At 36.5% G+C, this 12,744-nt stretch overlaps 1 protein-coding gene across 5 annotated transcripts in view; it reads left to right on the top strand.

Annotated features, from left to right (window-relative positions):
* The window catches only part of LOC119054886 (probable ATP-dependent RNA helicase DDX60), a 100,440-nt gene that overhangs the window by 24,186 nt on the left and 63,510 nt on the right, over positions 1-12,744 (top strand). For all 5 annotated transcript variants that reach the window (XM_053658356.1, XM_053658359.1, XM_053658357.1 and 2 more), the window contains exons 9-14: positions 771-929; positions 6,502-6,643; positions 7,595-7,750; positions 9,622-9,727; positions 10,187-10,302; positions 11,586-11,746. In XM_053658356.1, the coding sequence (XP_053514331.1) occupies positions 771-929; positions 6,502-6,643; positions 7,595-7,750; positions 9,622-9,727; positions 10,187-10,302; positions 11,586-11,746 (840 nt within the window). The remainder of the gene's footprint in view (positions 1-770; positions 930-6,501; positions 6,644-7,594; positions 7,751-9,621; positions 9,728-10,186; positions 10,303-11,585; positions 11,747-12,744) is intronic.

The following is a 12,744-nucleotide window of genomic DNA, read 5'->3' as shown; positions in this document are numbered from 1 at the left end:
AAGTTTCTCTCTCCTACAACCTCAGAAATGAACAGGACTCACTATCTTTTGCCTAGCATTCTTTATACAGTATTTGGCTTTTCGATGTCTGCTTCAACATATTCTTAGTAAAATATTTGTACATGATTAGGCATCCCATTTTAAATTGTTATCAGAAATGATACTAAACCAAATGTGTCTCTGGAACTTCTAATTATTAGACCCTATTGGCCCTTGGAGGTATTCTGAAACAAGTCTTAGTCTTGTTTCACTTGTAACCCTGACAACCCCTGGATGTGGCTGTGAGGTCCTTGTCCTGTCCTGTTAAACATGCCCACTTCTTGACTCTTATTCTAATTGGATAAGTGTTTCCTCACTCTGGTAATTTTTAGTCTAACTTTTAAAATATAATGCATTGCACAGAATAGAGCATTTACTCTGTGGCTCTTCAGGACTGAGTCCCATGGAATCCTCACTCTACGAGAGCTTCTTGGTCAGCTCATGTGAAGATTGACTTGACCAGCAATACTGAAAAATGCTTTATGTAAACATAAAGCTGAGGAGTGGAAGAAAATTGCTATTGAACTTGCAGTTTCCCGTCCCTCTTACCTCGCATCGGCATAAACTCAGTCAAGTTTGTGTGTGAAGGAAAGGACTTTCTCAAAAATGTAGAATGAAGAACATAGTAGTATGTGATTCCTGCATAGCAGGATACCGCAGCCGAATTTTGCGTGTTGCAAGACTGTTTCACGGCCAGCTGTTCTCTGCCTTACCCTCTTTATTTCATTCAGGGGGAAAGTAATTGCTTAAGCCTGCAAGAGATAGAAGATTTGTGTAAACTGCATTGTCTCAGTGTGGTTTTTCTACTCCACTTACCTCTTCCCCAAAGAGCTTGTATTCGATCCATCACTTCCCGTTGGATTAAGAATATCCAGGCCTTCCTAAAAATGGTAAATATATTCTTTATTAGTTTATTTTTCAAATTTTTTGTTTCAACTGTTTGATATAGAAATACCACAATCACCACAAAAGTAGATTTATATGTGAACAATGTCAATGCTTTGGGGGCTTTAAAAGTTTAATGGCCTCAATCAATCACTTTATAATTACAATAACTCTCCATGGTAGTAATAATAAATAGCATACTGTACATTCAGCCTAAAGAGAAAGCCTCTCTATTTTCTTTATTCCAGTCTCTGTCAAGATGAGGTTTTTGCGTCATCAACTATAAGGGATTGGTAACTATTGTGTTCGACTCATGAGAAGAATTTCATAAATCAGAGTAATATATATGATTTTTGTCTATTATAGAGGATAACTGACTAGAGAAAATGTATAGACTTTAGGAAAACAGAAAGCAAAAACAATGGAAGAATTGATCTGGTAGCCCACCACTGAAATGAATTTGGGTTTATTTTCTTTATTTTAAATGCCTAGATTTGTCTGTCATTATTTGTTATTGTTTCTAGTATTGAAAATCTAGATATGTTTTTTCACATATTTTTTCTATTTTCTTTCACATTCTTGGCTAGCATCATTTTTAAATGGCTACTAGTTATTTTTTAATGGATGTACTATGGTTTACTTACCCATTTCTTTGTTACAGGATGTTAAGAGGGTTTGAATTGTATATAAGTGTTGATATACTCTAGGTTATTTTATATAAGCCTTTTCCTTTAGTCTGAATATATAGACTTAGACTGAAGTCCAGCAATGAGATTAGTGGATCCACTGATGTGGGTTTTTTTAAAAAAAGGACTTTGATACTCTATTTAAATGTTAAAGGTAGCTGTTTTAGAACCAGTCAGTTGGGAAGCCAGTCCACAAATATTTATCTAAGGCACAAGAATTGTGTGAAGCACTGGGCATACAGTGAGAAAAATGAGAACTACTCATCCCAACCTACCACCTTCATAGACCCACATTTTTGCAGCAAAGACAGATATTGAATTTTAAAATTATGGTGAAGAAGGAACTACTCATTCTGAAAAGTGTGGTTTGTCTAAAGAAATGAAGAGAAGTAACCCAAGTCCTGAAGGATGAGTAGGAGTTGGCAAGTTGAGGAGTGGATGAAAACTGGATTCTAGAACATAAAACAGTATGAGTGGTCATCCGGAGGATGGCATGACCAGGAAAGTGAGATACATCAAGTGTAACAGGACTAGAATGGATATGGGAAAGTGATAAAGCTGAAGAGATGGGTAAGAAACAAATCATGTAGAATTCTATAGGTCCTGTTAAGGAAATGGAGATAAAACTTGACCATAAACAGGATGAGAACCAATTGATTGGTCAGTATCATTCAAGCAGGTGAGTGGTACTTTCATTTAAAATATTTTTCTCTGTCTTGCAATGTAAAGATTGCATTGTAGGGCACAAGAGTGGATCTGGGGAAGCCAGTTGAATGGCTATGACCTTAGTTCACATTACTGTTGATAATGTTAGAGATTAAGGGAGTAGTAAATAAGGATGGATAGCAGTGGGTAATTTCAGAATTAAGTTATAGTATTGACAAGTTTTGTGATTGAGTTTGTGATTGTGACAAGTTTTGGGAAAGGGAGAAGTCAAGTGACTCTAAATCTCTAGCTTGAGCATTTGAGGGGTGATGCCATTGTACAAAGGACACTTGCAGAAGAAGATCATGAGTTCAGTTTTAGAAATACAGAATTTGAGGTGCCAATGAAATATCCAAATGGAGAGATCAGTTGATGTTAATTGATGTCGTGTTGTAGATGATATCATTTTGGGAGAGAGGTATGAAGGGAGGGCTTAGGACAGAGACCTGAGATATCCCAATATTAAATAGTTAAGGAAAGGTTGAAACAATGACAAAAGGCACTGAGAAGAAGCTGCTTAGATGAATACAAAGGAAAGCCATGAGAATGGGTTGTTCTGAAGGTCAGTGGAACTGGGTCTTTTAAAGGTGGATGTGGATAACCATATTAAAGTCTATAGAAAATTATAGAAGATTAGGGGTTAAAATGATACATTGGGTTTAATAGCATAAAGCTCACTGTCGATCATAATTAACAGGTATATGAATGGAGTGGTGGGAAGCACAATGTGTGTTAAAGTGAATTCAGTAGTGAGTGGAAGGGATAAAATACAGCTGAAGAGTAGTTTATATGTAAGAAGTTGAGAATAAATAAAGTGACATAAAATAAAGCTGGAGAGGAAAGTGGGTCAGTTAGAGTGCTTTTAAAATGGCGGCTCTGGCTGGTGTAATTCAGTGGATTGAACGCAGGCCTGTAAGCCAAAGCATCACCAGTTCAATTCCCAATCAGGGCACATGCCTGGGTTGCAGGCGATGTCCCCAGTAGGGGGTGCATGAGAGTCCACCACACCTTGATGTTTCACTCCTCCCCTTTCTCCCTCCCTTCCCCTTTCTCTATAAATAAATAAATAGAATATTTTAAGAAATAAAATAGCAATGGTTGAGCATGCTTAAATGCTGATTATAAAAGTTAAGAGAGGATAAATGAAAATACAGGTAAATTAAGGTGAGCAGGGATGGAATCTAGAGGATTTTCATAGGTGGAGGTGGATTTCCTTCTGTAATTAGGATTGCATGAATTACAGGATATGAAAGAGTTACCATTTATTCTGCACCTGCTTTGTGTGGCCCTAGCTATCTTATTCAGACAAAACATTCCTCTCATGTTTCCATTTTACAAGTGAAAAACTTGGGCTCAGAGAGGTTAAATGGACAATCAGCACAGCTAATAAATGACTAAGCTGAGGTCTATCTTCATCTCTGTTCAGCTTCCAAATCTCTATCTCACCATCTTTTGCTCTCTTGATATGGGAAGCAGTTGATTCTTCCATGGGCAAGCGCCCCTCTACTCTTTCCTGTTTTCTGTGCTTCATTTTGGTAATACCTTACAGCTGGATGAGTTCAGACAGCCTCTAAGGCTTTCACAATACAAGGCCTAGTCTGAGGTCTCAGGAGAAACACCTAAGCAAACTGAAGGGTGAGCTTCACGTTTACTCAAATCTTGACACTCAAAGACCACACATTCTTGTGTGGTCTTCATACAAGAGGCATTCTTGTATAAAGTGAATAAAATGAGGGACAGTGCTGTACTGTTTTCACATATTGCTGTTTACTCAGTGGTATTATGGGAGGGGATTAGTAGAGTGGGACTTGGTGGAGGGGGTGCTTACATAGCAGTGGTCCCCTGACCAGCGGTATCAACATTATTTGGGACTTGTTAGAATTGCAAAGTGTTAGGCTTGACCCCAGTGGGCTTAAATCAATCTTTGGCAATGGTGCCCAGCGACCTGTGTTTTATGTAACAACCTTTCTAGATGAGGTTTATGCTGAAGTTTGAGAACCATTGCTCAATGGTTCCATGGAAATCTCTTTCGTGTGTTACAGTTATGCACTGCATAATGATGGAGATGGTTCTGAGAAGTGCATTATTAGGTGATTTCCTTGTTTTACTAACATCATAGAGTGCACTTAACAAATGTAGAGGGTGTAGCCTATTACTGTAGTTGTGTGTACTGTAGTTTGAATGGCCAGCAAGCGGAGTAGGTTTGTTTACACCAGCATCACCACAAACATGGGTAAACCCTGACAGTTGGCTTTTCTTACTGTAATGTAAGTATCTGAGTTGGGCTTTGATTGCCTACATTTCAAAGAGGCATCCACTTCAAGAGGGCTATCTCTAATAAACACGTTGCCTGCCACAGAACAACACAAAAGCCAGGATTCCTTCCTCCTATCCCCACTCCAGACTTCTTTGTTTTACAGATTTGGGTTGATTTCCATTTCTGACCATTTGTGTTACCTGTTTTTTCTTTTCCTGTGCTTTCAATTTTTGCTTTTATGTGTCACATTCACCTGTAATGAGTGAGCCTACCAAATCCTAGGCCTCCGTGCTTAACCCCAGTAATAGCCAAACTCCAGGACTATGCTTAGTCTCTATACCCAGGACCTGTGTTCCCCGACCCTCCATCCCTCTTTGAATACTCAAGAGCCCATAAGTAATAAACTCTGTTTTTTTTCCTTCAAAGTTTCCTAATTGTTGTCACTGAATGGTGTCTCACAATCATACTGTAACATGAACCACAAGGGTCAGGCCAGTTGCAACACTGTTTTGAAAGGAAATGTCTGTGGGGAGCTTACTGGCCCACATGAATGCCCCAGGTATTTCTAGCCAATCACATTACTGTCGATTGACTGAGATACACACAAAACAGTAATGCCCTTCGCTATGACATTACAACATTATAGCTTTAGGGCAGTTTACCACGTGTAGCTTACCGTGTCACTAGGTGATAGGAATTTTTCAGTTTTCTTAGGATCCATGGGACCATGGTGGGTCTCAGATGGGATCTGTTACTGGTGTTGTTGGGCCCTTGACTGTATATGTAGATAAAACTACACTCGGGTAGGAGGTTCCTACTCCTTTGATATTTATGACTTCATCATGAACCTTGGGCAGCTTCCCTAACTCATCTACTTAGAGCTGGCTGTTTAATATAGTAGCCAATAGCCACAGTTGTGTACTTGTGTACTTGAAGTGTGGGTAGTCTGAATTGAGATGTGCTGTATGTTTAAAAGAAACCAGATTTCAAAAACTCAGTATGAAAAACATGTAACATGTAAACTATTCTGTCGATATTTTTACATTGGTTACTTTGGTATAGAACTATTTTGGATATGTTAGGGTAAATTAAAATTAATAGCAGCTTTTTTTTTACTATGATTTCAAAAAATTTAAAACAACATGTACAGAGGGCCCATGTTACATTTTAATTGGGCAATGCTGGGTTAAAATTTCACATCAATATAGATCAATAAGTTGTTCACATTTGGGAAGTGTTTGTGTTTTATCACTAAGGGAGTGCGGAATAGAGACGCCTCAGTTTCCCCCCCTTTGAACTTGACCCCCCAAACACTGTCACTGACTGAGAGGGTGACTAGGCTTTCATGTACTGAGGATGCTTCCTCCTGGGTACACTACTCTGAGCTAAGTGGGGTCAGTGAAGACCTTCTCCCTGGGTTAGGTGGGAGCATGGCCTCATATCATAAACCTGGTAGGTACACCATCAGTATAGACAGATGTGAATCTTTGAGTTTGAGGGATTCAGCATTTTCTAGATCCCTGGACAATCAAATACTCTTTCTTTTTATGCTTTTTTTTAACCTGAAAGTAAAAATTCAAAACATTAAATTCTAAGTAAAGAACAGAGGCCCATTTAAAGCCTTGGGACTGTATCTGTGGATAACAGTGTAAGAAAAAATGGTATTAAGACTCAAATATGGATTTCTCTGCCTCAGAATAAAGAACTACACTGGATTCATTTTTTTGGTCAGTTTAATTGTATGTTTTAATTTTTTAAGATGTAAAGTATTCATAAACACTGAGAATGAAAGGGCTTACTTACATTAGGATCTGGAAAGAGCCCAACCAGTTTACCTGGTAGTTGGATTATAGAAATTTTTGAAGTCGTATTTTAGCTTATTGCTAATATAGAAATTGTCAATAACTTGGTTTTATTTCCAATTTTCAGAAAAAGTGGTGTGAACATTTTATCCTAAGTAATATAGACACTTTTGAATTTTGGAATCTGAATTTAATTCACCTTTGCGACTTAAGCGATGAACTTTTGTTGAAGAATATTGCTTTTTACTATGAAAATGAAAATGTTCAAGGTACTGCCTTTGTGTATTACTTAGTGTATTACAGTAATGACACTTTCATCCAGAAATAAACAGTATAAAACATTTAAAACTTCAAAACCATTTTCCTGTATTTCCAATTATTAATATAGCATAGCAATTGTTCTCTTTTCATTTGTTGTTTCCATAGGTGAATGTTTTACTTATTGCAATTGGAGTATTGTATTTTAAAACTTCTCTTAACTTAATACTATTCCACAAGTATTTTTGAAAAAATATTGGTAATTTAACAGTTGAATTTTTAATTTAATTATATGCATAACATTTTCCCATAATATTTACTCTGATTAATGTAATCATCCTACTACTATTAGATAGGATTTTTTTAAAGTTAAAGCTCATGTATTCATTTGTCACATGTGATTTGTTTTTCTTCCTTTGAGTTCTTTTCTTAGAATAACTTTTCTGTTGTTTCTTAAAGTAAAAAAAATAAAACTCACCTTAAGAGAACTACAACCAATTGAGCATTATTTAATCTTAGACCCCTAGATTTGGTTTTTTCATATTGCAAAAATTGAAATGAATTGGCTGCATATGAGTTTAACAATCCTCTATAAATTTCCTCATTTCTAAATAATCATAGTTTTGATTAAGTTTTATTGGCTGTAAAGTGTTGTGTAGCATCACATTTTTATTATATTAAATGATAATTAGGCACTCACCATCTGTTACTGTTAGTTAAGATAGTTATAATTTTAATACTTAGTTATACAATAAGGAAATGATGAAATTTTAGATGTACAACCTCAGAGTCAGTGCTAGGTACCATTTTCATTTAGATGGAGTGTAGAACTCACTGAAAATTTTACTGTTTTGCAATTATTTCAGAGCTCTATGAATTTAGTGAAAATATGTGTTTCTGTGCATATATATGTTTCTTTGTGTGAATACTTTTAATATTTAGTATTTTTAACTATTATATAGGCCTACAAATGAGTTTGGGGGATGTCATTATGAAGGATTATGAATATCTCTGGAATGCGGTATCGAAGTTGGTGAGAAAGTTTGATGTTGGACAGCCATTTCCTCTGAGAACAACAAAACTTAATTTTCTTAAAAAGAATCCATTAACAATCAAAGGTAGTAAACCTCTAAATTAATCTGAAATAAAAACATTATTTCTCTGAAAATGTTTTGAAAGTACCAGTAACTAAATGCTGCAAGTATCAATGATTTTCTGGCACTATGCAATTTAACAATAAATTACCTTTGTTTTCCTGTCATCTGGGTAATATGCAGTGACTATAGTTTTGAAACATTATATGTTTGTCTCCTAAGTAATGTTGTGTTTTTTTTTTTAAGTCAGTTATATGTGACTTCCACTTTCAAAAGTTTGGTAGTATAACAGATTAAGTGGTAATCTTTGGGAAATGAATGGCTGGATAAGGGATACTAAACATCTTTTTATGTAATTATAGCTAAGTTCAAAACAACAGAAGGAAAAGCCCAGGGGCCAAAACTAAAGAACCTGCTCTCTATGTAACACCAAGTACATCACTCAGAGTTTCTGGTTATTGATCCACCCTCCCAAGAAACTGGGGCTCCAGACTTTTTAGCAGGGCCAAGGCAACTCTAAGCTGGAAATGAACTTTGAGTGGCCAAAAAAATCTGGCAAATTCTCTGTAAAGAAACACAACTTAAACCCTGGTTTTATAGGATTTTCTGCCAAATATTAGGGCAAATGCAAATTTATAAAACAACAAAGGAAATAAGCCCTATGAGAAACAATAAGCTAAAGAATTAGAACTCTAAAGTATTTCAGATTTTATAATTATCAAATACAAAATATACTATTTATGTGTTTAAAAATTAAGAAGTAGCCTTGGCTGGTGTGGTTCAGTGGACGGAGCGCTGGCCTGTGAACCAAATGGTTGCTGGTTCCATTGCTAATCAAGGCACATGACTGGGTTGCAGGCCAGGTCCCCAGAAGGGGGCACATGAGACGCAACCACACATTGATGTTTCTCTCCCTCTCTTTCTCCCTCACTTCCCCCCATCTAAAAAAATAAATAGATAAAATCTTTAAAAAAATAAAGAAGTAAAATATGAGATTTGAAACATGAGAAAATAATGAAATATTATAAAACACAATTTTTTAAAATTTAAAATAACAGAATTTGTAGACATGACTGTATTGTCAATGGAAGAAGTGTTTCTATATGATGTGTTTCAGGAAAAAAAATGATCCCTGAAGGAATATGATGAGAAAAGCTAATAGGGATTTGGGGTGTACTGATGTAAGGATATTTCTCGTGACATGGAGAAAGAATGTATGATACATATATTCTCCTTCCTTCTGTCAGGATGAGTTCCACTACACAGAAACTTAAGTGCAAGTAGTTTATTGATCCCAGAAAGGTAAAATAAGATAGTGGGAAGAATAGATAAGGAACAGAAGAAAATGAATGCAGGACATTTTAATGCGTAGGTTTCTACTGTTAGCAGCTTCAGGTACATTTTACTGGGAATCTCAACCTGTTGCTTAGGGCTATCCTTTGAGCATTAAATTCTGAACACTACTCCACATGGGCTGCAAGATAAAAAGTGCTCAGGCAGAGAGTTGGAGAGCTTGTAAGAGGAAGGTACAGAGCAAAGATAGAAACAGTGAACACCAAGTGGGTAATAGGCAGAGAGTGATGTCAGGTTGCGTAGAATTATGAACCAGATACTAAATAAAGCTTTTATTAGCTCACTATCTTGTATACCATATATATGTGACATGTGTGCTATCTACCTGCCTACCAACTTAAATGATGTTTATTTTTATACTCTAGTATATGTCAAAATGTTTTAATGTGGTAAATAGTTTTATGGGAAGGGCTGGATTTGATAAATACAAATATGATCAATGAAAAATAGTTTTAAATGTAAAGTTTTAAAAAAATAATGTGTAAGAGCCCTGTATGAAAGTTTCACATTTGACCTTGTTTTAAAATTTTATTCATTTACAGATTCCTCCAAGGAAAAGATGCCCAGTTTGGGTTTTATTCCAATGTCATCTGAAGTGATTGATAAATTTGCTGGAGACATTTTGAAAGATTTGCCTTTCCTGAAGAGGTATAAGGCCAGAAGTAGCTCTATTCATACTTGTGTGGAATGGAGAATTAATCATTACAGATTCTTTGAAATGTAACAGATCAGAGTATATTAGATCTAATACATATCTGTAACACATAATGAGTTTAATATCAAATTTATCAATGTCCTTTGGTCAGTACTAGGTGCAAATCAACATGGTTCTAATCTCGGCGTAAAATCACCCCAGCTGCATGTTTTTAATTAATGAATTAATGAATGGATATTTGTGGTTGTTGATGGGACTGTTAAAAACATGGAGTGGATTCTGGGTTACGAAGCCCCTAATAAACTGCTCTTGGGATTCAACCATTTACATCATATTACAGAAAGAGGAAAGGGGGCCATGATTTTATAAAATATTCCTACAAAGTATAATCTGTACGTTATGTTTGAAAGCATGCACTTTAAAATATGGATATATTTCCTTTTCTCTCCCAGGGATGACCCTCGTGTAACCGCGCTGGTGAAACACAAGGAATTTGATGAACTCCTGCACTGGCATTCGCGTAGGCCCCTCAGCGATGATTACGACCGGACCAAGCGCCAGTTTGACGGTGAGCTCTGTGACTCTGGTGAAATAAATTAAAATCAGTTTCACTCTCTGCCTTCTGTCTCGTAATGAAATATTAGCATATCATGGGCCACAAATTCTATGTCTTGAGTAAGACTAGTCCAGAAGATATTTAGATGAATGCCGATAAAGGTGGTGATGAAAAGTCCCATCTTGTTCACTGACAGTCTTTGGCGGGAGTACCCAGACACTGTGTTTGTCCCCACAAAAGTTAGAAGCTGTCTTAAGCAAACACGGTTTATAGTTGGAGAAGTCTGTGTATTCATTGAGGTAAAAAAAGTACTGAGGTCATAGTCTTATGAGCAATTACAGCTGCTTTCACACCGCCCGAGTTACTGCACATAACAAGAGCCAGCATTTTATCTGCCTGCATGCTCAGGATGGTAGGAACTGCAAAAGGAGGCCCCTGGAACTACTCACAACAGAGCAACAGAGATTGAATTAGGGATCTGGTGTCCTTGGTTCATTCCTTGTTTTCATCTCACCTTTGTCTACCCTTGTGTTCACTCCTACCCTCTTTCAAGTTGGCAAAACTTACTTTCAGAAGAATCTAGGAGTGTGCATCATAAGCCTATTTGTATGAAATACTTATCAGCCTGCTTATATAAACAGCTACCAAGATTTCATAAGATGTGAGGGGATATTTCAGATTAATCATTAACATCCTTCAAAGTGGTTTGATTTGATAAATGTAGATAGACATAGAAACATTAACTCACTTAGTTATTCCCTTTAAGTGAGTATTATAGTTTTCCTTGGGTAAAAGAGTAAGTCACATCTTGATTGTTAATATTTCCTGCTATTGGATTTTGCCATAGTACAAATTTTTCTCCACTACCAGGTTGTTGATTCTGTGGCTGTAGTCTGGAGTAATGATTTTTCTGTCAAGTAATGTAAGAAGCCAGAACTTCCTAGATGGATACCTTCTTGATTTTCCCTCTATTTTCCTTTTTCTAACTTTTTTCACAGGGCACATGACAGAGGTAATACCCAGAATCTGTAATTCTTCACAGCATTCTGATACTTGTTTTGAGAGGTAAACAGTGAAAGACTGCTTTGTCACTTACATCCTTTAAATAAAGTAAGGAAGTGTTCTGTAGACAAGACAGTCTGAGTTAAATATTCCCTGTTTAACAAAGGTGAACAGTAAGTCACTGTTTCAAACTAGAAAGTAAAGTGCATGTTTGGGTGGGATGATGTGAATAATCAGTGAGAATACTATTGAAAAAATATAGTTGTGCTACATGTAAGTCTTTTCTTTTTCAGAAAAATCTAGAGATCCTTATGTTCTTAGAAGTGTGCAAAAGTATCATGTTTTTCAACGATTTTATGGAAGTTCATTAGAATCGATCACTTCCAGAATCATCGTAACTCAAAATATCAAGCCGAAGAAGAATTTCAGTGTACCCAAGAGCAAAAAGGCAAATGTAAGTTTCATAAATTCTATTAGAATGTTTAAATAATTCTTTTCTGTCTCTTCTTAAGCTGAGTTTTATTAAGTCTCTGGTAGTTTCTTTTATACACACACACACACACACACACACCCATATTTTTTACATATATATATATCCTATTTTATTTACTTGCTAAGATACTCTAAACTTCACATCTATGCATATTAAATATACATATTTTTAAAGTGAGACATTAAGTGACTAAGGGCTTGGTTTTAGAAATGTTGAAGTAACAGGAAATGTATAGCTCTTTGGGAGTTCTGGTTCAAGATGGCAACATTTAAGAGATTCCTGAACTCATCTCCTCCCACGGACACAGTGAATTTACAGTTGTTTTTATTATTCCCTTTAAAATTCCCTTGGGAGGAAATCCAGAAACTAGCTGAGTGAAGCCTACCCCCTGGGTGAATGAGAAAAACACCCAATAAAACAGAAAGAGACTGAGACATACTCTTGCAGTAAACCTCACCTCGGACACAGTGACATACAGGATGGAGCCAAAGTAGGTTTACAAATAATATTGTATTATTTTCGTATGGAAAATAATACAATAATAAATAATAATACAAGAATAAACTCCATGTTTCACAGACTCACAACTGTAAGCCAACTTTTGTCCCACCCTATAAAATTAGCAAGAACTCACAATTCTCATCTCTCCCTCAGGAGGGAAGGGTTTGGACCCAACATCTAGTACCCCAACTTCTAATGGGCCCCCCAAACATCTACTCTGAATGCCAGTGGGGCTTGCTTCCACAAGACCCACCCGACAATAGCAAACAAAGATGTGGTTCTTAACAAGCTGACACTGTCCTGGCCTAGCTACCCCCGGGGCTCAGCCAGAGGCTGCAGACTAAAATAGCTACTTCCCATTCTTTTCCTCAAAGAGGCTAATTTTCGTACTTTAAAAGCTGCTGCCTAGGGTCCGTCTTCTCATCTCTATATATTCTCCCTCTGGCCTGCTCCAGGTG

Source organism: Artibeus jamaicensis, unplaced genomic scaffold (genome assembly GCF_021234435.1).
Source record: "Artibeus jamaicensis isolate MK-2021 breed Jamaican fruit bat unplaced genomic scaffold, CSHL_Jam_final scaffold_537, whole genome shotgun sequence".
Taxonomy (NCBI): Eukaryota; Metazoa; Chordata; class Mammalia; order Chiroptera; family Phyllostomidae; genus Artibeus; species Artibeus jamaicensis.
The sequence above is the reverse complement of the archived record's forward strand: the minus strand, read 5'-3'. Positions and strand labels throughout refer to the sequence as shown.